Source organism: Oncorhynchus kisutch, linkage group LG11 (genome assembly GCF_002021735.2).
Source record: "Oncorhynchus kisutch isolate 150728-3 linkage group LG11, Okis_V2, whole genome shotgun sequence".
Classification (NCBI taxonomy): domain Eukaryota; kingdom Metazoa; phylum Chordata; class Actinopteri; order Salmoniformes; family Salmonidae; genus Oncorhynchus; species Oncorhynchus kisutch.
Genome location: NC_034184.2, coordinates 7,150,505 through 7,173,987, shown reverse-complemented (window position 1 = coordinate 7,173,987; position 23,483 = coordinate 7,150,505). Strand labels below are relative to the sequence as shown.

The 23,483-nt window shown below is 44.6% G+C and overlaps 1 protein-coding gene across 1 annotated transcript in view; it reads right to left on the bottom strand.

Moving 5' to 3' along the window:
- LOC109898965 (protein TANC2-like) overlaps positions 1-23,483 on the bottom strand; it is a 102,105-nt gene that overhangs the window by 34,023 nt on the left and 44,599 nt on the right. The window contains exons 9-16 of the mRNA XM_031835228.1: positions 22,520-22,798; positions 22,166-22,333; positions 19,685-19,845; positions 13,807-13,915; positions 13,461-13,583; positions 12,222-12,458; positions 10,737-10,925; positions 9,322-9,424 (exon numbers count right to left, since the gene is read on the bottom strand). Of these exons, the coding sequence (XP_031691088.1) occupies positions 9,322-9,424; positions 10,737-10,925; positions 12,222-12,458; positions 13,461-13,583; positions 13,807-13,915; positions 19,685-19,845; positions 22,166-22,333; positions 22,520-22,798 (1,369 nt within the window). The remainder of the gene's footprint in view (positions 1-9,321; positions 9,425-10,736; positions 10,926-12,221; positions 12,459-13,460; positions 13,584-13,806; positions 13,916-19,684; positions 19,846-22,165; positions 22,334-22,519; positions 22,799-23,483) is intronic.

Sequence of the window (23,483 nt, the reverse complement as noted above, 5' to 3'; positions counted from 1 at the left end):
CGAGTAATTGTCTCTGGCCCCCTCCCAGTTAGGGGGAGTGATGAGCTCTACAGCAGAGTCTCACAACTCAATCGCTGGTTGAAAACTGTTTTCTGCCCCTCCCAAAAGTTAGAATTTGTAGATAATTGGCCCTCTTTCTGGGACTCACCCACAAACAGGACCAAGCCTGACCTGCTGAGGAGTGACGGACTCCATCCTAGCTGGAGGGGTGCTCTCATCTTATCTACCAACATAGACAGGGCTCTAACTCCTCTAGCTCCACAATGAAATAGGGTGCAGGCCAGGCAGCAGGCTGTTAGCCAGCCTGCCAGCATAGTGGAGTCTGCCATTAGCACAGTCAGTGTAGTCAGCTCAGCTATCACCATTGAGACCGTGTCTGTGCCTCGACCTAGGTTGGGCAAAACTAAACATGGCGGTGTTCGCCTTAGCAATCTCACTAGGATAAAGACCACCTCCATTCCTGTCATTACTGAAAGAGATCATGATACCTCACATCTCAAAATAGGGCTACTTAATGTTAGATCCCTTACTTCAAAGGCAATTATAGTCAATGAACTAATCACTGATCATAATCTTGATGTGATTGGCCTGACTGAAACATGGCTTAAGCCTGATGAATTTACTGTTTTAAATGAGGCCTCACCTCCTGGCTACACTAGTGACCATATCCCCCGTGCATCCCGCAAAGGCGGAGGTGTTGCTAACATTTACGATAGCAAATTTCAATTTACAAAAAAAAAAATGACATTTTCGTCTTTTGAGCTTCTAGTCATGAAATCTATGCAGCCTACTCAATCACTTTTTATAGCTACTGTTTACAGGCCTCCTGGGCCATATACAGCGTTTCTCACTGAGTTCCCTGAATTCCTATCGGACCTTGTAGTCATAGCAGATAATATTCTAATCTTTGGTGACTTTAATATTCACATGGAAAAGTCCACAGACCCACTCCAAAAGGCTTTCAGAGCCATCATCGACTCAGTGGGTTTTGTCCAACATGTCTCTGGACCCACTCACTGTCACAGTCATACGCTGGACCTAGTTTTGTCCCATGGAATAAATGTGGTGGATCTTAATGTTTTTCCTCATAATCCTGGACTATCGGACCACCATTTTATTACGTTTGCAATTGCAACAAATAATCTGCTTAGACCCCAACCAAGGAACATCAAAAGTCGTGCTATAAATTCACAGACAACACAAAGATTCCTTGATGCCCTTCCAGACTCCCTCTGCCTACCCAAGGACGCCAGAGGACAAAAATCAGTTAACCACCTAACTGAGGATCTCAATCTAACCTTGCGCAATACCCTAGATGCAGTTGCACCCCTAAAAACAAAAAAAATGTCTCATAAGAAACTAGCTCCCTGGTACACAGAAAATACCCGAGCTCTGAAGCAAGCTTCCAGAAAATTGGAACGGAAATGGCGCCACACCAAACTGGAAGTCTTCCGACTAGCTTGGAAGGACGGTACCGTGCAGTACCGTAGAGCCCTTACTGCTGCTCGATCATCCTATTTTTCTAACTTAATTGAGGAAAATAAGAACAATCCGAAATTCCTTTTTAATACTGTCGCAAAGCTAACTAAAAAGCAGCATTCCCCAAGAGAGGATGACTTTCACTTTAGCAGTGATAAATTCATGAACTTCTTTGAGGAAAAGATTATGATTATTAGAAAGCAAATTACGGACTCCTCTTTAAACCTGCGTATTCCTCCAAACCTCAGTTGTCCTGAGTCTGCACAACTCTGCCAGGACCAAGGATCAAGAGAGACGCTCAAGTGTTTTAGGACTATATCTCTTGACACAATGATGAAAATAATCATGGCCTCTAAACCTTCAAGCTGCATACTGGACCCTATTCCAACTAAACTACTGAAAGAGCTGCTTCCTGTGCTTGGCCCTCCTATGTTGAACATAATAAACGGCTCTCTATCCACTGGATGTGTACCAAACTCACTAAAAGTGGCAGTAATAAAGCCTCTCTTGAAAAAGCCAAACCTTGACCCAGAAAATATAAAAAACTATCGGCCTATATCGAATCTTCCATTCCTCTCAAAAATTTTAGAGAAGGCTGTTGCGCAGCAACTCACTGCCTTCCTGAAGACAAACAATGTATACGAAATGCTTCAGTCTGGTTTTAGACCCCATCATAGCACTTAGACGGCACTTGTGAAGGTGGTAAATGACATTTTAATGGCATCGGACCGAGGCTCTGCATCTGTCCTCGTGTTCCTAGACCTTAGTGCTGCTTTTGATACCATCGATCACCACATTCTTTTGGAGAGATTGGAAACCCAAATTGGTCTACACGAACATGTTCTGGCCTGGTTTAGATCTTATCTGTCGGAAAGATATCAGTTTGTCTCTGTGAATGGTTTGTCCTCTGACAAATCAACTGTACATTTCGGTGTTCCTCAAGGTTCCGTTTTAGGACCACTATTGTTTTCACTATATATTTTACCTCTTGGGGATGTTATTCAAAAACATAATGTAAAACTTTCACTGCTATGCGGATGACACACAGCTGTACATTTCAATGAAACATGGTGAAGCCCCAAAATTGCCCTCGCTAGAAGCATGTGTTTCAGACATAAGGAAGTGGATGGCTGCAAACTTTCTACTATTAACCTCGGACAAAACAGAGATGCTTGTTCTAGGTCCCAAGAAACAAAGAGATCTTCTGTTGAATCTGACAATTAATGTTAATGGTTGTACAGTCGTCTCAAATAAAACTGTGAAGGACCTCGGCGTTACTCTGGACCCTGATCTCTCTTTTGAAGAACATATCAAGACCATTTCGAGGACAGCTTTTTTCCATCTACGTAACATTGCAAAAATCAGAAACTTTCTGTCCAAAAATGATGCAGAAAAATTTATCCATGCTTTTGTCACTTCTAGGTTAGACTACTGCAATGCTCTATTTTCCGGCTACCCGGATAAAGCACTAAATAAACTTCAGTTAGTGCTAAATACGGCTGCTAGAATCCTGACTAGAACCAAAAAATTTGATCATATTACTCCAGTGCTAGCCTCTCTACACTGGCCTCCTGTCAAAGCAAGGGCTGATTTCAAGGTTTTACTGCTAACCTACAAAGCATTACATGGGCTTGCTCCTACCTATCTCTCTGATTTGGTCCTGCCGTACATACCTACACGTACGCTACGGTCACAAGACGCAGGCCTCCTAATTGTCCCTAGAATTTCTAAGCAAACAGCTGGAGGCAGGGCTTTCTCCTATAGAGCTCCATTTTTATGGAACGGTCTGCCTACCCATGGCAGAGACGCAAACTCGGTCTCAACCTTTAAGTCTTTACTGAAGACTCATCTCTTCAGTGGGTCATATGATTGAGTGTAGTCTGGCCCAGGAGTGGGAAGGTGAACGGAAAGGCTCTGGAGCAACGAACCGCCCTTGCTGTCTCTGCCTGGCCGGTTCCCCTCTTTCCACTGGGATTCTCTGCCTCTAACCCTATTACAGGGGCTGAGTCACTGGCTTGCTGGGGCTCTCTCATGCCGTCCCTGGAGGGGGTGCGTCACCTGAGTGGGTTGATTCACTGTTGTGGTCATCCTGTCTGGGTTGGCGCCCCCCCCTTGGGTTGTGCCGTGGCGGAGATCTTTGTGAGCTATACTCAGCCTTGTCTCAGGATGGTAAGTTGGTGGTTGAAGATATCCCTCTAGTGGTGCGGGGGCTGTGCTTTGGCAAAGTGGGTGAGGTTATATCCTTCCTGTTTGGCCCTGTCCGGGGGTGTCCTCGGATGGGGCCACAGTGTCTCCTGACCCCTCCTGTCTCAGCCTCCAGTATTTATGCTGCAGTAGTTTATGTGTCGGGGGGCTGGGGTCAGTTTGTTATATCTGGAGTACTTCTCCTGTCCTATTCGGTGTCCTGTGTGAATCTAAGTGTGCGTTCTCTAATTCTCTCCTTCTCTCTTTCTTTCTCTCTCTCGGAGGACCTGAGCCCTAGGACCATGCCCCAGGACTACCTGACATGATGACTCCTTGCTGTCCCCAGTCCACCTGGCCATGCTGCTGTTCCAGTTTCAACTGACCTGAGCCCTAGGACCATGCCCCAGGACTACCTGACATGATGACTCCTTGCTGTCCCCAGTCCACCTGGCCATGCTGCTGCTCCAGTTTCAACTTCCACCTGACTGTGCTGCTGCTCCAGTTTCAACTGTTCTGCCTTATTATTATTCGACCATGCTGGTCATTTATGAACATTTGAATATCTTGGCCATGTTCTGTTATAATCTCCACCCGGCACAGCCAGAAGAGGACTGGCCACCCCACATAGCCTGGTTCCTCTCTAGGTTTCTTCCTAGGTATTGGCCTTTCTAGGGAGTTTTTCCTAGCCACCATGCTTCTACACCTGCATTGCTTGCTGTTTGGGGTTTTAGGCTGGATTTCTGTACAGCACTTTGAGATATCAGCTGATGTACGAAGGGCTATATAAATACATTTGATTTGATTTGATTTGATTTAGAGAAAGAGGAAGGAGAGAACAGTGATGTGGCAGTAGAGAAAGAGGGAGGAGAGAACAGTGATGTGGCAGTAGAGAAAGAGGAAAGAGAGAACATCGTTGTGGCAGTCGAGAAAGAGGGAGGAGAAAACATTGTTGTGGCATTAGAAAAAGAGGGAGGAGTGAACAGTGTTGTGGTAGTAGAGAAAGAGGAAGGAGAGAACAGTGTTGTGGCAGTAGAGAAAGAGGAAGGAGAGAACAGTGATGTGGCATTATAGAAAGAGGGAGGAGAGAACAGTGATGTGGCAGTAGAGAAAGAGGAAGGAGAGAACAGTGGTGTGGCAGTAGAGAAAGAGGGAGGAGAGAACCGTGATGTGGCAGTAGAGAAAGAGGGAGGAGAGAACAGTGATGTGACAGTAGAGAAAGAGGAAAGAGAGAACATTGTTGTGGCAGTAGAGAAAGAGGGAGGAGAGAACAGTGATGTGGCAGTAGAGAAAGAGGGAGGAGAGAACAGTGATGTGACAGTAGAGAAAGAGAAAAGAGAGAACATCATTGTGGCAGTAGAGAAAGAGGAAGGAGAGAACAGTGATGTGGCAGTAGAGAAAGAGGAAAGAGAGAACATCGTTGTGGCAGTCGAGAAAGAGGTAGGAGAAAACATTGTTGTGGCATTATAAAAAGAGGGAGGACTGAACAGTGTTGTGGTCGTAGAGAAAGAGGAAGGAGAGAACAGTGATATGGCCATAGAGAAAGAGGGAGGAGAGAACAGTGGTGTGGCAGTAGAGAAAGAGGGAGGAGAGAACAGTTATGTGGCATTAGAAAAAGAGGGAGGAGAGAACAGTGTTGTGGCAGTAGAGAAAGAGGAAGGAAAGAACAGTGATGTGGCAGTAGGGAAAGAGGAAGGAGAGAACAGTGTTGTGGCAGTAGAGAAAGAGGAAGGAGAGAACAGTGGTGTGGCAGTAGAGAAAGAGGGAGGAGAGAACAGTGTTTTGGCAGTAGAGAAACAGGGAGGAGAGAACAGTGATGTGGCAGTAGAGAAAGAGGAAGGAGAGAACATTGGTGTGGTAGTAGAGAAAGAGGGAGGAGAAAACAGTGTTGTGGCATTAGAAAAAGAGGGAGGAGGGAACAGTGGTGTGGCAGTAGAGAAAGAGGGAGGTGAGAACAGTGATGTGGCAGTAGAGAAAGAGGAAGGAGAGAACAGTGATGTGGCAGTAGAGAAAGAGGGAGGAGGGAACAGTGTTGTGGCAGTAGAGAAAGAGGAAGGAGAGAACAGTGGTGTGGCAGTAGAGAAAGAGAAAGGAGAGAACAGTGATATGGCCGTAGAGAAAGAGGGAGGAGAGAACAGTGGTGTGGCAGTAGAGAAAGAGGAAGGAGAGAACAGTGGTGTGGCAGAGAAAGAGGAAGGACAGAACAGTGGTGTGGCAGTAGGTTAAGAGGAAGGAGAGAACAGTGATGTGCCAGTAGAGAAAGAGGAAGGAGAGAACAGTGATGTGGCATTAGAGAAAGAGGGAGGAGAGAACAGTGATGTGGCAGTAGAGAAAGAGGGAGGAGAGAACAGTGATGTGGCATTAGAGAAAGAGGAAGGAGAGAACAGTGATGTGGCATTAGAGAAAGAGGGAGGAGAGAACAGTGATGTGGCAGTAGAGAAAGAGGGAGGAGAGAACAGTGGTGTAGCAGTAGAGAAAGATGGAGGAGAGAACAGTGATGTGGCAGTGGAGAAAGAGGAAAGAGAGAACCGTGATGTGGCAGTAGAGAAAGAGGGAGGAGAGAACAGTGATGTGGCAGTAGAGAAAGAGGAAAGAGAGAACATCGTTGTGGCAGTAGAGAAAGAGGAAGGAGAGAACAGTGATGTGGCAGTAGAGAAAGAGGGAGGAGAGAACAGTGATGTGGCAGTAGAGAAAGAGGGAGAAGAGAACAGTGATGTGGCAGTAGAGAAAGAGGAAAGAGAGAACCGTGATGTGGCAGTAGAGAAAGAGGGAGGAGAGAACAGTGATGTGGCAGTAGAGAAAGAGGAAAGAGAGAACATTGTTGTGGCAGTAGATTAAGAGGGAGGAGAGAACAGTGATGTGGCAGTAGAGAAAGAGGAAATAGAGAACATTGTTGTGGCAGTAGAGAAAGAGGAAGGAGAGAACAGTGATGTGGCAGTAGAGAAAGTGGGAGGAGAGAACAGTGATGTGGCATTAGAGAAAGAGGAAAGAGAGAACATCGTTGTGGCAGTAGAGAAAGAGGGAGGAGAGAACAGTGATGTGGGGATAGACAGTCACCTCTATGCAATTCACTGATCTAGTCATTGTTTCCAACAGGACAGAGAGAGTAGAGGGACACACATGGATCCATCATTTTTATACTTAGTCTTCATGCGTGTCATTTGTTAGTATGCACACTGATTGCATTCTAAGTGGATACTAAGTGGAGAGTTTGAGTACACCAACAGTAGACATACAGTAGACAGAAAGACAGACAGTTGACAGACAGTAGACAGACGGTAGTCAGACAGACTGTAGACAGAAAGACAGTAGACAGACAGAGAGTAGACAGTCAGTAGACAGACAGTAGATAAACAGACAGACAGTAGACAGACAGTAGATAAACAGACAGACAGTTGACAGACACGGTAGACAGACAGAATGTAGACAGACAGACAGTAGACAGTCAGTAGACAGAAAGACTGTAGACAGACAGTAGATAGATAGATAAACAGACAGACAGACAGTAGACAGGCAGACAGTAGACAGACAGACAGTAGACAGGTAGTAGACAGAGATGGTAGACAGACAGTAGATAAACAGACAGACAGTTGACAGACACGGTACACAGACAGACTGTAGACAGACAGTAGACAGTCAGTAGACAGAAAGACTGTAGACAGACAGACAGACAGACAGTTATGTGTATGGATAAATGACTCATAGTATTGCTCACAATCCTCCTGCCTCTCTCTCCCTCTCTGCCTTGCGGTACATAGAAAGAATAGTCTCTAACAGCAGACCTCCCTCTCCCTCTGACACTAGTTCTGAGCTCTGGAACATACACTACATGACCAAAAGTATGCGGACACCTGCTCGTCGAACCTCTCATTCCAAAACCATGGGCATTAATATTTCTGTATGGACCTCGCTTTGTGCAAGGTGGCATTGTCATGCTGAAACAGGAAAGGGCTTTCCCCAAACTATTGCCACAAAGCTGGAAGCACAGAATCGTCTGTAACTCAGGGGCCAAGCCCAAACCATGAAAAACCGCCCCAGACCATTATTCCTCCTCCACCAAACTTTACAGTTGGCACTATGCATTTTGGCAGGTAGCGTACTCCTGGCATCCGCCAAACCCAGATTTGTCCGTCAGACTGCCAGTTGGTGAAACAGGATATCATCACTCCAGAATGTGTTTCCACTGCTCCAATGGAGTCCAATGTTTGCGATCTTTACACCACTCCAGCCACCGCTTAGCATTCGTGCATGGTGATCTTAGGCTTGTGTGAGGCTGCTCGGCCATAGAAACCCATTTCATGATGCTCCTGACGAACAGTTCTTGGACTGACGTTGCTTCCAGGGGCAGTTTGGAACTCGGTAGTGACTGTTCCAACCCAAGGACAGACGGGCTTCAGCACTCGGCGGGCTTCAGCACTCAGCGGGCTTCAGCACTCGACGGGCTTCAGCACTCGACGGGCTTCAGCACTCGACGGGCTTCACCACTCGACGGGCTTCAGCACTCGACGGGCTTCAGCACTCGACGGGCTTCAGCACTCGACGGGCTTCAGCACTCGACGTTCTTCAGCACTCGACGGGCCAGTTCTGTGAGCTTCTGTGGCTTACCACTTCACGGCTGATCCGTTGTTGCTCCTAGGCGTTTTCACTTCACAATAACAGCACTTACAATTGATGGGGCAAGCTACAGCAGGGCAGAAATTTGACAAACTGACTTGTTGGAAAGGTTTCATCTTATGACGGTGCCATGTTGAAAGTCACTGAGTTTTTCAGTAAGGCCATTCTACTGACAATGTTTGTCTATGGAGATTGCACGACTGTGCGCCCAATTCTATACACCTGTCAGCAACGGGTGTGGTTGAAATAGCCAAATCCACTCATTTGAAGGGGTGTCCACATACTGCTGTATATATATAGTGTATGTGGGCCTTCTTCACTATCATTATTTTCTAAATCTCTCTCTCTCTCTGTAGTGATCTAAACTCCTATGGTAAACAAGTACAGCAAGCATCCCTTCCTACAGTATGTCTAAGCAATCATGACATCCATCCACATCTCAGCTTAAGCCCAGACTAAGCATTGGTTTACAATTCAGGTGTCAAACCTAAAGCCACTGAGGCATAATGATTCCCCCTAAGGAAGCAGCACTGTCAGATTCAATGAGATCTGCTTTAGCTGACATCGGCATAGCAGTTGTTTTGACGGTGTCGGAGGAGGAACTACATTAGAGCCGTCAAATCCACCAGCGGCTCCTAGCATTATACCGAAAGCGGACATTGGCTACACGGAGTCACATTAACAGAAATCCCATGCAGCCTTGTTTGAACACTGGAATGTGAGATGTGATCTTCACCTCCATTAGGCTGATAGAAACCCTCATTATTTTGTTTAATGATTTTCAATGTGAGTCATTATTTCTATATAGTCTACACTTTCTCTTCCTGAACTTCTAACGCGAGTGAGACGGATGTGGCTTCATGACAATGATCAAAAGAGCAGCTGCTCACCGATTTGACAGTTCCACCTCTGACAGCACCAAAACATAATTTATGCGTGTCTCGGCTATCGCCGGTTAACATTTGACCTAGGCCCAAATCTCCACAAGGCTACGGACTATATCTGGAGACCTTTTTAACAAGCACACGATGAGAAGCTGTAGCTTACCTGTCTCTCCCCACAGGGTGTCAACATTGTTAATCTGAGCTCGTTCCACCTTCTCCTCGTCCTTCTCAACCTTCTCTGGCAGGTCCAGCAGGTAGGACACAATCTGGTTGAAATAATGATACATTTTACACTTCCAAAAAACCCAAACAACTGAAAAATCACTTGTTATTGAGAGCGGCATGCAATACTGGTAGGATTGCAGAGGGATAAACAGTCCACACAATAATGGTAGGATCGCAGAGGGATAAACAGTCCACACAATAATGGTAGGATCGCAGAGGGATAAACAGTCCACACAATACTGGTAGGATCGCAGAGGGATAAACAGTCCACACAATACTGGTAGGATCGCAGAAGGATAAATAGTCCACACAATAATGGTAGGATCGCAGAGGGATAAACAGTCCACACAATAATGGTAGGATCGCAGAGGGATAAACAGTCCACACAATAATGGTAGGATCGCAGAGGGATAAACAGTCCACACAATAATGGTAGGATCGCAGAGGGATAAACAGTCCACACAATAATGGTAGGATCGCAGAGGGATAAACAGTCCACACAATAATGGTAGGATCGCAGAGGGATAAACAGTCCACACAATACTGGTAGGATCGCAGAGGGATAAACAGTCCACACAATACTGGTAGGATCGCAGAGGGATAAACAGTCCACACAATACTGGTAGGATCGCAGAGGGATAAACAGTCCACACAATACTGGTAGGATCGCAGAGGGATAAACAGTCCACACAATACTGGTAGGATCGCAGAGGGATAAACAGTCCACACAATACTGGTAGGATCGCAGAGGGATAAACAGTCCACACAATAATGGTAGGATCGCAGAGGGATAAACAGTCCACACAATAATGGTAGGATCGCAGAGGGATAAACAGTCCACACAATAATGGTAGGATCGCAGAGGGATAAACAGTCCACACAATAATGGTAGGATCGCAGAGGGATAAACAGTCCACACAATACTGGTAGGATCGCAGAGGGATAAACAGTCCACACAATACTGGTAGGATCGCAGAGGGATAAACAGTCCACACAATACTGGTAGGATCGCAGAGGGATAAACAGTCCACACAATACTGGTAGGATCGCAGAGGGATAAACAGTCCACACAATACTGGTAGGATCGCAGAGGGATAAACAGTCCACACAATACTGGTAGGATCGCAGAGGGATAAACAGTCCACACAATAATGGTAGGATCGCAGAGGGATAAACAGTCCACACACTGCAGGGAAATTACGTAAAAAATATCAATCCTAGCTGTAGAAAACTGTCAGCTGAGTAAGTAAGGTTGGTGCCAAGCCTTATTCTAATAGCAGGAGATGAGCAAAGGAGAAATGATGAAGGTACAGCATCCCCAGGTCAGGAGATTCTCAGCGAGGAAAGGCCTACCTCTGTGTATCCCATGGTAGCTGCAGTGATGAGGGCTTGCTGGACAGCTTGGCTCTTGCTGAAGGCTCCTTGTTGTTGTGGTTGTCCCATGGCCCAGTCCCACTGGATGAGGAACTTGACCACATCCATGTGGCCCCTGAGAGCTGCATGCACCAGGGCACACTGACCATTATTATCTAGGTGGTCCACCTGTTGACGGACGCACACAGACAGAAACGCACATAAAGTTGGTATATCCCCATTCGTCCTCAGATGATAGATGAAGATTAAGAGAGATTAATCTACAAACATACTCTGTCCTCTTCTCTCTCTCTCTCTTCCTTCCCTCCTCTCCCCTATCTCTCTTCTCTCCCTCTGTCCCCCTCCTCTCTTCCCTCCCCTCTCTCTCTTCCCTCACTCCTTTCCGCTATCTCTCTCTTCCCTATCTCTCTCTTCTATCTCTCTCTTCCCTTCCCCTCTCTCCCTCCTCTTCCCTCCCCCATCTCTCCCTCCACTCCTCTCTCACTCTCTTCCCTCTCCCCCTCTCTCTCTTCACTCCCCCTCTCTCTTCCCTCTCTCCTCTCGCTCTTCCCTCCTCTCCCCCTCTCTCATCTCTTGCTCTCTTCCCCTCTCTTCCTCCACTCCCCCTCTCTCTTCCCTCCCCCTCTCTCTCTCCTCTCCCCTCTCTCTTCCCCCTCTCCCTCTTCCCTCCCCCTCTCTTCCCTCTCCACTCTCTCTTCCCTCTACCCTCTCTCTCTTCTCTCCCCCTCTCTCCCTCCTCTCCCCTCCCCATCTCCCCTACCTCTCCTCTCTCCCTCCTCCACCTTCCATCTTCCCCCCCTCTCCCCACCCCCTCTCTCCCTCTCTCCTCCTTCCATCTTCCCTTCCCCCGATTCCTCCTCTCTCCTCTCTTTGTTTCCTCTCCCTCCTCTCCCTCCCATCTGTCTCCCTCCACTTCCCCCTCTTTCCTTCCCTCTCGTTCCTCTACCCTCTCTCTCCCCCTCTCTCCCTCCTCTCTTCCCTACCCCTCTCTCCTCCCTCTCTCTTCCCTACACCCTCTCTCTCCCCTCTCTCTATCTCTTCCCTGCCCCTCTCTCTCTCTCATCTCTTTCTTCCCTACCCCTATCCCTACTCTCTCTCTCTTTCCTCCCCTTCCTCTCTCCCACTTCCCTCCCCCTCCTTCCACTCCCCCCTCTCTCTTCCTTCTCTTCACCCTCCCTCTCCCCCTCTCTCTCTTCCCTCCCCACCTCTCTCTCTTCCCCCGTCTCCCTCCACTCCCCTCTCTCCCCATACTCTATCCCTCCCTCTCCTCTCTCTTCCCCCCTTTCCTCAACTCCCCTCTCACTCTCCCCTACCCCTTCACCTCTCTCCTTATACTCTCTCCCTTCCCTGCCCCTCTCTCCCTACTCTCTCTACCTCCTCTCCCCTCTCTCTTCCCCCCCTCTCTCTCTTCCCTCTCTCTCTCGCGCTTCCCTTTCCCCTCTCACCCTCCTCTTCCCATCTCACCTTGGCTCTCCTTAGACACAGTGTAGTGACTATAGCCATGTGTCCCCCGGATGCAGCATAGCCCAGTGGGGTGACACCGCTCTCAGAAGGCTGGTCTACAGAGGCCCCATACTCCAACAGGAGCCCCACCATGTCTATGTAACCAAGGAAGGCATGCACACACAGCACTGGGGCATTGTTCAACACCTCCGTCCGGTAGTTCACGTTGGCACCACCGAGCATCAGCAACCGGCTCACCTGGGCACAGACAGATTTTACACTGTGTTATAGACAGACAAACTGTATAGAAAGTACATTTAATTTGTCAGTAGGAACAGCCCTTTAGGCGATTCACCTGGTTTGGAATACACTGGAGTTGGTTGGCCCCATGTCAGAGGGAGAGCTGAAACCCTGATGAAAGCAGCAAATGTTGATATATACGGAGCCATGAGAGGGAAAGGCTTTCATTTTTAAAAGGGAAAGCAGTAAGTTACCTTGATGTTAGGAGTGTAGGTGTAAAGCAGTAAGTTACCTTGATGTTAGGAGTGTAGAGGGTAAAGCAGTAAGTTACCTTGATGTTAGGAGTGTAGGTGTAAAGCAGTAAGTTATCTTGATGTTAGGAGTGTAGGTGTAAAGCAGTAAGTTACCTTGATGTTAGGAGTGTAGAGGGTAAAGCAGTAAGTTACCTTGATGTTAGGAGTGTAGAGGGTAAAGCAGTAAGTTACCTTGATATTGGGAGTGTAGAGGTTAAGCAGTAAGTTATCGTGATGTTAGGAGTGTAGAGGTTAAGCAGTAAGTTATCTTGATGTTAGGAGTGTAGAGGGTAAAGCAGTAAGTTACCTTGATGTTAGGAGTGTAGAGGTTAAGCAGTAAGTTATCTTGATGTTAGGAGTGTAGGTGTAAAGCAGTAAGTTATATTGATGTTAGGAGTGTAGAGGTTAAGCAGTAAGTTACCTTGATGTTAGGGGTGTAGAGGTTAAGCAGTAAGTTACCTTGATGTTAGGAGTGTAGAGGTTAAGCAGTAAATTACCTTGATGTTAGGAGTGTAGAGGGTAAAGCAGTAAGTTACCTTGATGTTAGGAGTGTAGAGGTTAAGCAGTAAGTTATCTTCATGTTAGGAGTGTAGAGGGTAAAGCAGTATGTTACCTTGATGTTAGGAGTGTAGGTGTAAAGCAGTAAGTTATCTTGATGTTAGGAGTATAGGTGTAAAGCAGTAAGTTATCTTCATGTTAGGAGTGTAGAGGTTAAACAGTAAGTTACCTTGATGTTAGGAGTGTAGAGGTTTCTGAGTGAGGACAGGGCAGTGGACAGGCCATCTGTGCTGTAGGAAACCCACATCCCCTGGAGGATAGACGAGGAAACCCCAACCTTCTTGCTTAGGCCCTGAAATATAAAGACATCATTTTAGCTGTCACTGTTTAGCGTTGTGCTGTGTGCATACGAAGGTGTGTGTGTGTGTGTGTGTGTGCGTGTGTGTGCGTGTGTGTGCGCGTGTGTGTGTGTGTGTGTGTGTGTGTGTGTGTGTGTGTGTGTGTGTGTGTGTGTGTGTGTGTGTGTGTGTGTGTGTGTGTGTGTGTGTAGGCAGGTAGAGTATGGTTAGGTGAACCTTGAAGATGTGTGCTTTGAGGATGTGGTGTCCCAGTTCGATGGTCTGCTGTCGGTTCAGCTTGGTCTCCTGGCGAGAAAACCAGAAGGCTAGCAGGGTGTGGCCACTCCTACAGAGAGACAGGAGGAACATCATAAGCTACTGAACAAAAAAAGATTAGGGTGAAGGTTAGAGTGAAGGTTAGGGTTAAGGTTAGGCTTTTAGAGTTAGAGTTAGGAGTATAAAGTTTTAGAGTTAGAGTTAGAGTTTTAGAGTTAGAGTTAGAGTTTTAGAGTTAGAGTTAGGGGTATTTATTTATTTATTTTATTTTACCTTTATTTAACCAGGTAGGCAAGTTGAGAACAAGTTCTCATTTACAATTGCGACCTGGCCAAGATAAAGCAAAGCAGTTCGACAGATAAAACGACACAGAGTTACACATGGAGTAAAAACAAACATACAGTCAATAATGCAGTATAAACAAGTCTATATACAATGTGAGCAAATGAGGTGAGAAGGGAGGTAAAGGCAAAAAAGGCCATGATGGCAAAGTAAATACAATATAGCAAGTAAAATACTGGAATGGTAGTTTTGCAATGGAAGAATGTGCAAAGTAGAAATAAAAATAATGGGGTGCAAAGGAGCAAAATAAATAAATAAATTAAAATTAAATACAGTTGGGAAAGAGGTAGTTGTTTGGGCTAAATTATAGGTGGTCTATGTACAGGTGCAGTAATCTGTGAGCTGCTCTGACAGTTGGTGCTTAAAGCTAGTGAGGGAGATAAGTGTTTCCAGTTTCAGAGATTTTTGTAGTTCGTTCCAGTCATTGGCAGCAGAGAATTGGAAGGAGAGGCGGCCAAAGAAAGAATTGGTTTTGGGGGTGACTAGAGAGATATACCTGCTGGAGCGTGTGCTACAGGTGGGAGATGCTATGGTGACCAGCGAGCTGAGATAAGGGGGGACTTTACCTAGCAGGGTCTTGTAGATGACATGGAGCCAGTGGGTTTGGCGACGAGTATGAAGCGAGGGCCAGCCAACGAGAGCGTACAGGTCGCAATGGTGGGTAGTATATGGGGCTTTGGTGATAAAACGGATTGCACTGTGATAGACTGCATCCAATTTGTTGAGTAGGGTATTGGAGGCTATTTTGTAAATGACATCGCCAAAGTCGAGGATTGGTAGGATGGTCAGTTTTACAAGGGTATGTTTGGCAGCATGAGTGAAGGATGCTTTGTTGCGAAATAGGAAGCCAATTCTAGATTTAACTTTGGATTGGAGATGTTTGATATGAGTCTGGAAGGAGAGTTTACAGTCTAACCAGACACCTAAGTATTTGTAGTTGTCCACGTATTCTAAGTCAGAGCCGTCCAGAGTAGTGATGTTGGACAGGCGGGTAGGTGCAGGTAGCGATCGGTTGAAGAGCATGCATTTAGTTTTACTTGTATTTAAGAGCAATTGGAGGCCACGGAAGGAGAGTTGTATTGCATTGAAGCTTGCCTGGAGGGATGTTAACACAGTGTCCAAAGAAGGGCCGGAAGTATACAGAATGGTGTCGTCTGCGTAGAGGTGGATCAGGGACTCACCAGCAGCAAGAGCGACCTCATTGATGTATACAGAGAAGAGAGTCGGTCCAAGAATTGAACCCTGTGGCACCCCCATAGAGACTGCCAGAGGTCCGGACAGCAGACCCTCCGATTTGACACACTGAACTCTATCAGAGAAGTAGTTGGTGAACCAGGTGAGGCAATCATTTGAGAAACCAAGAGTGTCGAGTCTGCCGTATAAAGTTTTAGAGTTAGAGTTAGAGTTTTAGAGTTAGAGTTTTAGAGTTAGAGTTAGGGTTAGAGTTTTAGAGTTCGAGTTAGAGTTAGGGTTAGAGTTTTAGAGTTAGAGTTAGGGGTATAAAGTTTTAGAGTTAGAGTTAGGGGTATAAAGTTTTAGAGTTAGAGTTTTAGAGTTGGAGTTAGAGTTAGAGTTAGAGTTAGAGTTTTGGAGTTAGAGTTTTAGAGTTGGAGTTAGGGGTATAAAGTTTTAGAGTTAGAGTTAGGGCTATAACGTTTTAGAGTTGGAGTTAGAGTTAGAGTTTTAGAGTTAGAGTTAGGGGTATAAAGTTTTAGAGTTAGAGTTAGAGTTAGGGTTAGAGTTTTAGGGTTAGGGTTAGAGTTAGGGGTATAAAGTTTTAGAGTTGGAGTTAGAGTTTTAGAGTTAGGGTTAGAGTTTTAGAGTTAGAGTTAGGGGTATAAAGTTTTAGAGTTAGAGTTAGGGGTATAACGTTTTAGAGTTAGAGTTAGGGGTATAACGTTTTAGAGTTGGAGTTAGAGTTAGAGTTTTAGAGTTAGAGTTAGGGGTATAAAGTTTTAGAGTTAGAGTTAGAGTTAGGGTTAGAGTTTTAGGGTTAGAGTTAGAGTTAGGGGTATAAAGTTTTAGAGTTAGGGGTATAAAGTTTTAGAGTTAGGGGTATAACGTTTTAGAGTTAGAGTTAGAGTTAGGGTTAGAGTTTTAGGGTTAGGGTTAGAGTTAGAGTTAGAGTTTTAGGGTTAGGGTTAGAGTTAGGGGTATAAAGTTTTAGAGTTAGAGTTAGGGGTATAAAGTTTTAGAGTTAGAGATAGAGTTTTAGGGTTAGGGTTAGAGTTAGGGGTATAAAGTGTTAGAGTTAGGGGTATAAAGTTTTAGAGTTAGAGATAGAGTTAGGGTTAGAGTTTTAGGGTTAGGGTTAGAGTTAGAGTTAGGGTTAGAGTTTTAGGGTTAGAGTTAGAGTTAGGGTTAGAGTTTTAGGGTTAGGGTTAGAGTTAGACTCAGAGTTATGGGTTAGGGTTAGGAGGTAGTTAGTTAAAATGTTGTTGACAGTTAGTTGAACATCTACAAAGCATCTATTTAGGACACTCCTAATAAAGTGGTACCACACTATTGGCTAGCTTCAATGTCAAAATACACTTAATTTCATGAACATTTTAAACTGGTGGGAAATGGCTTATACGGATAAGGCTAAATTGAAATGTCATTTTAGCATGTTACTGTACAGCCACTGAGCTCTGACATCATGTATAGCATGTTACTGTACAGCCACTGAGCTCTGACATCATGTATAGCATGTTACTGTACAGCCACTGAGCTCTGACATCATGTATAGCATGTTACTGCACAGCCACTGAGCTCTGACATCATGTATAGCATGTTACTGCACAGCCACTGAGGTCTGAAGTCATGTATAGCATGTTACTGTACAGCCACTGAGCTCTGACATCATGTATAGCATGTTACTGTACAGCCACTGAGCTCTGATGTCATGTATAGCATGTTACTGTACAGCCACTGAGGTCTGTTCTCATGTATAGCATGTTACTGTACAGCCACTGAGCTCTGATGTCATTATAGCATGTTACTGTACAGCCACTGAGCTCTGACATCATGTATAGCATGTTACTGTACAGCCACTGAGCTCTGACATCATGTATAGCATGTTACTGCACAGCCACTGAGGTCTGACGTCATTATAGCATGTTACTGTACAGCCACTGAGCTCTGACATCATGTATAGCATGTTACTGCACAGCCACTGAGCTCTGACATCATGTATAGCATGTTACTGTACAGCCACTGAGCTCTGATGTCATGTATAGCATGTTACTGTACAGCCACTGAGGTCTGTTCTCATGTATAGCATGTTACTGTACAGCCACTGAGCTCTGATGTCATTATAGCATGTTACTGTACAGCCACTGAGCTCTGACATCATGTATAGCATGTTACTGTACAGCCACTGAGCTCTGAAGTCACGTATAGCATGTTACTGCACAGCAACTGAGCTCTGATGTCATTATAGCATATTACTGTACAGCCACTGAGCTCTGACCTCATTATAGAATGTTACTCTATAGCAACTGAGCTCTGACCTCATTATAGCATGTTACTGTGCATACACAAGGCTACCCTGGTGCGGCAGGGTAGCCTAGTGGTTAGAGCTTTGGACTAGTAACCGGTTGCAAGTTCAAATCCCCGAGCTGACAAGGTATAAATCTGTCGTTCTGCCCCTGAACAGGCAGTTGACCCACTGTTCCTAGGCCATCATTGAAAATAAGAATTTGTTCTTAACTGACTGACTTAAATAAAGATCACATTTAAAAAAAACACTGACCTCTGAAGTCATTATAGCATGTTACTGTACAGCCACTGAGGTCTGTTCTCATGTATAGCATGTTACTGTACAGCCACTGAGCTCTGACATCATTATAGCATGTTACTGTACAGCCACTGAGGTCTGTTCTCATGTATAGCATGTTACTGTACAGCCACTGAGCTCTGACGTCATTATAGCATGTTACTGTACAGCCACTGAGCTCTGACGTCATTATAGCATGTTACTGTAAAACCACTGAGCTCTGACGTCATTATAGCATGTTACTGTACAGCCACTGAGGTCTGTTCTCATGTATAGCATGTTACTGTACAGCCACTGAGCTCTGACGTCATTATAGCATGTTACTGTACAGCCACTGAGCTCTGACGTCATTATAGCATGTTACTGTACAGCCACTGAGGTCTGTTCTCATGTATAGCATGTTACTGTACAGCCACTGAGCTCTGACGTCATTATAGCATGTTACTGTACAGCCACTGAGGTCTGACGTCATTATAGCATGTTACTGTAAAACCACTGAGCTCTGACGTCATTATAGCATGTTACTGTACAGCCACTGAGGTCTGTTCTCATGTATAGCATGTTACTGTACAGCCACTGAGCTCTGACGTCATTATAGCATGTTACTGTACAGCCACTGAGCTCTGACGTCATTATAGCATGTTACTGTACAGCCACTGAGGTCTGTTCTCATGTATAGCATGTTACTGTACAGCCACTGAGCTCTGACGTCATTATAGCATGTTACTGTACAGCCACTGAGGTCTGACGTCATTATAGCATGTTACTGTACAGCCACTGAGGTCTGACGTCATTATAGCATGTTACTGTATAGCAACTGAGGTCTGTTCTCATGTATAGCATGTTACTGTACAGCCACTGAGCTCTGACGTCATTATAGCATGTTACTGTACAGCCACTGAGCTCTGACGTCATTATAGCATGTTACTGTACAGCAACTGAGGTCTGTTCTCATGTATAGCATGTTACTGTACAGCCACTGAGGTCTGTTCTCATGTATAGCATGTTACTGTACAGCCACTGAGCTCTGACGTCATTATAGCATGTTACTGTACAGCCACTGAGCTCTGACGTCATTATAGCATGTTACTGTACAGCCACTGAGGTCTGACGTCATTATAGCATGTTACTGTACAGCCACTGAGGTCTGTTCTCATGTATAGCATGTTACTGTACAGCCACTGAGCTCTGACGTCATTATAGCATGTTACTGTACAGCCACTGAGCTCTGACGTCATTATAGCATGTTACTGTAAAGCCATTGACTGACGTCATTATAGCATGTTACTGTACAGCTATTTAATTTATGCATTTATCAGTGTCTAAATCTGCCATTCTCAACCTGTATACGGTTACGAGTGTAAAAGGCTTTACATACTGTAGGTCAGACCATTTGAACAGCTGCAAACACCACTTTAATGGCTTTGCCACACCACACACACATTATCTACATTGTCACTAGCCATTAGCCTGTGAGAGAACAGTTTCCAAGATACGGTAACGCCAAGAATAGGGTTCCAAAGACTCTGGTTCCAGTAGCTTTCCCCAGGTTCTCAGGTTTCCAGAAATCCTGGTTGAAGGATTTTTCCTCCTGATTCCAGGAATATTCTAACCAGGATTTATGGAAACCTAGGAATTTGGGAAAATTTCCCAGAATTGTGTTACCCTATCCAAGACTATATCAGTCTCTTGGACCGTACCCCTCCACCCCGCACACAGCAGACCCATCCACCCCCTGACCTGGGGTCACAGAGGAACTTCGTCTTCTCCCCCTCCTCCCTCCAGATCAGCCATTCTCTGAATGATGGGTGAACAAACATCCTGGTCCCATCCCTTCTCTTGACCAGGAACATGGCTAGGTTGTCTATGCGCTGTGTGAAGTCCTCCCAGTCCAGCGTGCCCTGCAGCAAAGAGGGTGAAACCAAGAGAGTTAGCTTGTTAGCTGTTCACGTGGCCAGATGCTTTGCTTTGATAAGGCTGTTCTTCTTCACAGGCATAATTGTTGCTATCCGGTATACAGCTAGTGTTAGCATGGTGGGCTCCAAAATTACTGGCACCCCTGACTGGCAATACACAAACAATACTTAAAAAAATATAAACAATATAATTAGAGATGAACTCAAAATATCAACATGTGAGAAATAATGTATTTTATTAACGTTTCAGTGGAATCCACCAAAACAATTTATTGATTTAATAAAAAAGAAATGCCCTCCAAATCAAGGTTTCACAATTAATGGCACCCTTAAAGTTTATTGTACTTTATTTAACTAGGCAAGTCAGTTAAGAACAAATTCTTATTTTCAATGACAGCCTAGGAACAGTGGGTTAACTGCCTGTTCAGGGGCAGAACGACAGATTTGTACATTGTCAGCTCGGGGGTTTGAACTTGCAACCTTCCGGTTAGTAGTCCAATGCTCTAACCACGAGGCTACGCTGCCGCCCAAAATTAAAACAATAATTAAATTCCACTTATTTAAGTTTATCTAAGTCTTAAAGTCTTAAGGAACTATATTGAGCCATTACATCACTTCCTGTTTTACTAGAATGAGGTAACATGCATACAATATCCCTTTGTCATCCAACACCATGAAGAAAACAAAAGAACTGGCAGTTCAAAAGAGACAGATGGTCGTAGACCTTCATAATAAAGGTTAGTTAAATAAATACCTAGTTAAATAAAGGTTAAATAAATACCTAGTTAAATAAAGGTTAAATAAATACCTAGTTAAATAAAGGTTAAATAAATACCTAGTTAAATAAAGGTTAAATAAATACCTAGTTAAATAAAGGTTAGTTAAATAAATACCTAGTTAAATAAAGGTTAAATAAATACCTAGTTAAATAAAGGTTAAATACATTTTTTTTAATCTGGTAGTGGCTACCAGAGCAATTACAAAAAGGTTCAAAAGATATGGAACAGTTGAAAACCTCATGGGTAGAGGACGCAAATGCATTTTGCCCCCAGGATAGGGAGGAGGATGGTGAGAAGCAACAAAACCCCCAAGAATCACTGTGAAATAATTGCACTCCTTGGTGGCATCTTGGGGTTCCCAGGTTTCAAAAAGCACCATCAGAAGCCACCTCCACAACCACAGGCTCTTTGGAAGGGTTGCCAGAAGAAAGCCCTTTCTGACCCCAAGACACAGACGAAAGCGCTTGGAGTTTGCCAAACGTCATTTAAATTATGACTGGAAGAAGGTGCTCTGGTCAGATGAGAGCAAAATGTAAAGTTTTGGTCAGATACAGAATCGGCAACTTTGGCGTTGAAACAGAGCTGCATACAAGGAGAGGCACCTCATACCAACGGTGAAATATGGAGGGGGGTGGGTCGGTGATGTTTTGGGGCTGTTTTAATTCCAGAGGTCCAGGGGCACTGGTTAAGATTGATGGCATAATAAATTCAACCAAGTATCAGGCAATTTTGGCTGATAATCTGGTTGCCTGTGCCAGAAAGATGGGACTTGACTGTAGGTGGACTTTTCAACAAGACCAAAACATACCTCAAGATCCACACAGAAATGGTTCTGTGACTACAAAATCAATGTTCTGCCATGGCCATCTCAGTCGCCGGACCTCAATTCAATCGAAAACCTGTGAGCTGAGTGGAAGAGGGCAGTTGATAAGCGCAAACCCAAGAATGTGAAGGATCTTGAAAGGATCTGCATAGAGGAATGGTCCAAAATCCCTCCAAATGTGTTCCTTAACCTTGTCAAACATTACAGGAAAAGACCATGCTGTTATCCTTGCCAGAGGTGGTGGCACTAAGTACTAAATGAGGAGTGCCAATAATTATCAAACATTGATTTTGGTCACATTTATTTTGTATTAAATAATTGTATGATCTTTTTTTGTATGATTTTATTTTCTTCCATTGAAACATTAATAAAGTACAGTATTTCTCACATGTTGGTATTTTGAGTTTATCTCTATAATTATATTGTTTAAACATTTTTAAGTATTGTTTGTGCATTGCCAGTCATTTTGGAGCCCACTGTAAGTGTTGTGATGTGTGTTTTGTTCTATATTGTTATTTCATTTATTGTGCATTTTTAATCCCAGCCCACGTTCCTGCAGGAGGCAGTCATTGTAAATGAGAATTTGTCCTTAACTGACTTGTCTAGTTAAATAAAGTTTCAATAAAATAAATCAATAAAAGTGGGACATGTTTTCCTGTGGGAAATGCTAACAGTTTCCTGTCTGAGTAATACGTGTATTTGCCTGCAGGGAGGCGGCATTGATAGCCTGGTAGATCTGTTCGTCAGTGAGGGGGTGGAGGGTTGCCACGGCCACGTTGAGTAGGGGGAGGGCCCGTTCGAAGGACGACTGGGTAGGGAAACGCATGTTGCACTGCAACAGGTATACCTCAACCAGATTGACAGGCACCACCTGGGATCAATGAATCAATCGGTTAATTGATCAGTCAGTCAGTCAGTCAATCAATTGGTCATTATTCTACACATTTCTTAGATAGGGAGTGCAATAAAATGGCACATATAATTAAAATTAGGACTAAAATGAACAAGACAAGAAAAAAACGTAGGCAATTCAACGTAGTGTAAATGGCAGGCTGACCTTGTAGCTGGAGCTCTTGAGGACCAGGTACCCCTTCTCTATAAGGTCAAAGGTGAGTTTTAGGTACAGATAGGAGCCCTGGCTGAGGGCCTTGAGGTGGGCTGAGAGTTTGCCGAAGGTGGTGTTGTCCATCTTGCCGTTGAGAGAGATGTTGTTCTGTATCTCAGGACTGCTGTGGATGCGGTGCAGGATGTAACCTTGTAAGTCCTGGTCTATTGCATCATTCTCCTCCAGACCATCCACAGAGATATGGTGGAATGGGAGAAGCTTGGTGATCTCCTATAGGAGGGAAGTAAAGGAGGGGAGAAGAAGGAGGAGGAAGAGGAGGGGAATGATGGAGGAATGAGAGGAGGATGAGGAGGAGAGAGGAGGATGAAGATGAATGGAAAAGGAATGCGGGAAGATGGGATAAATGGAGAAACGAGATGGGAGAGAGGAGAATGAAGGAGGGTTAAAGAAGAAAAAGAGGTAGAACAAGATATAGAAGCCATCGAGGATCTTCCACTGATGTCAATCTATTGACAATCTCTATCAAAAGAAAATGATACCTTTTTGGACAACAGTAACCATGTTTCCATCCAGTTTTTAATGCAAATAAAGTCACACCCTATAAAACATTTTTACGACAGCTCTGATGGAAACAGGAAGTTTAGGTACAATTTTATAAATGCTGACAGATAATTTGTTCATTCGTCATGGTGTGATCTTTTTGTGTCGGTAAAATTGCGGTGGAAACGCCTTTATGCGCAAATATTTACAGTTGAAGTCATACACTTATGTTGGAGTCATTAAAACTTGTTTTTCAACCACTCCACAAATTTCTTGTTAACAAACTATAGTTTTGGCAAGTCGGTTAAGAAATCTACTTTGTGCATGACGCAAGTTTATTTTTCTAACAATTGTTTACAGACAAAATTATTTCACCTATAATTCACTGTGTCAAAATTCCAGTGGGTCAAAAGTT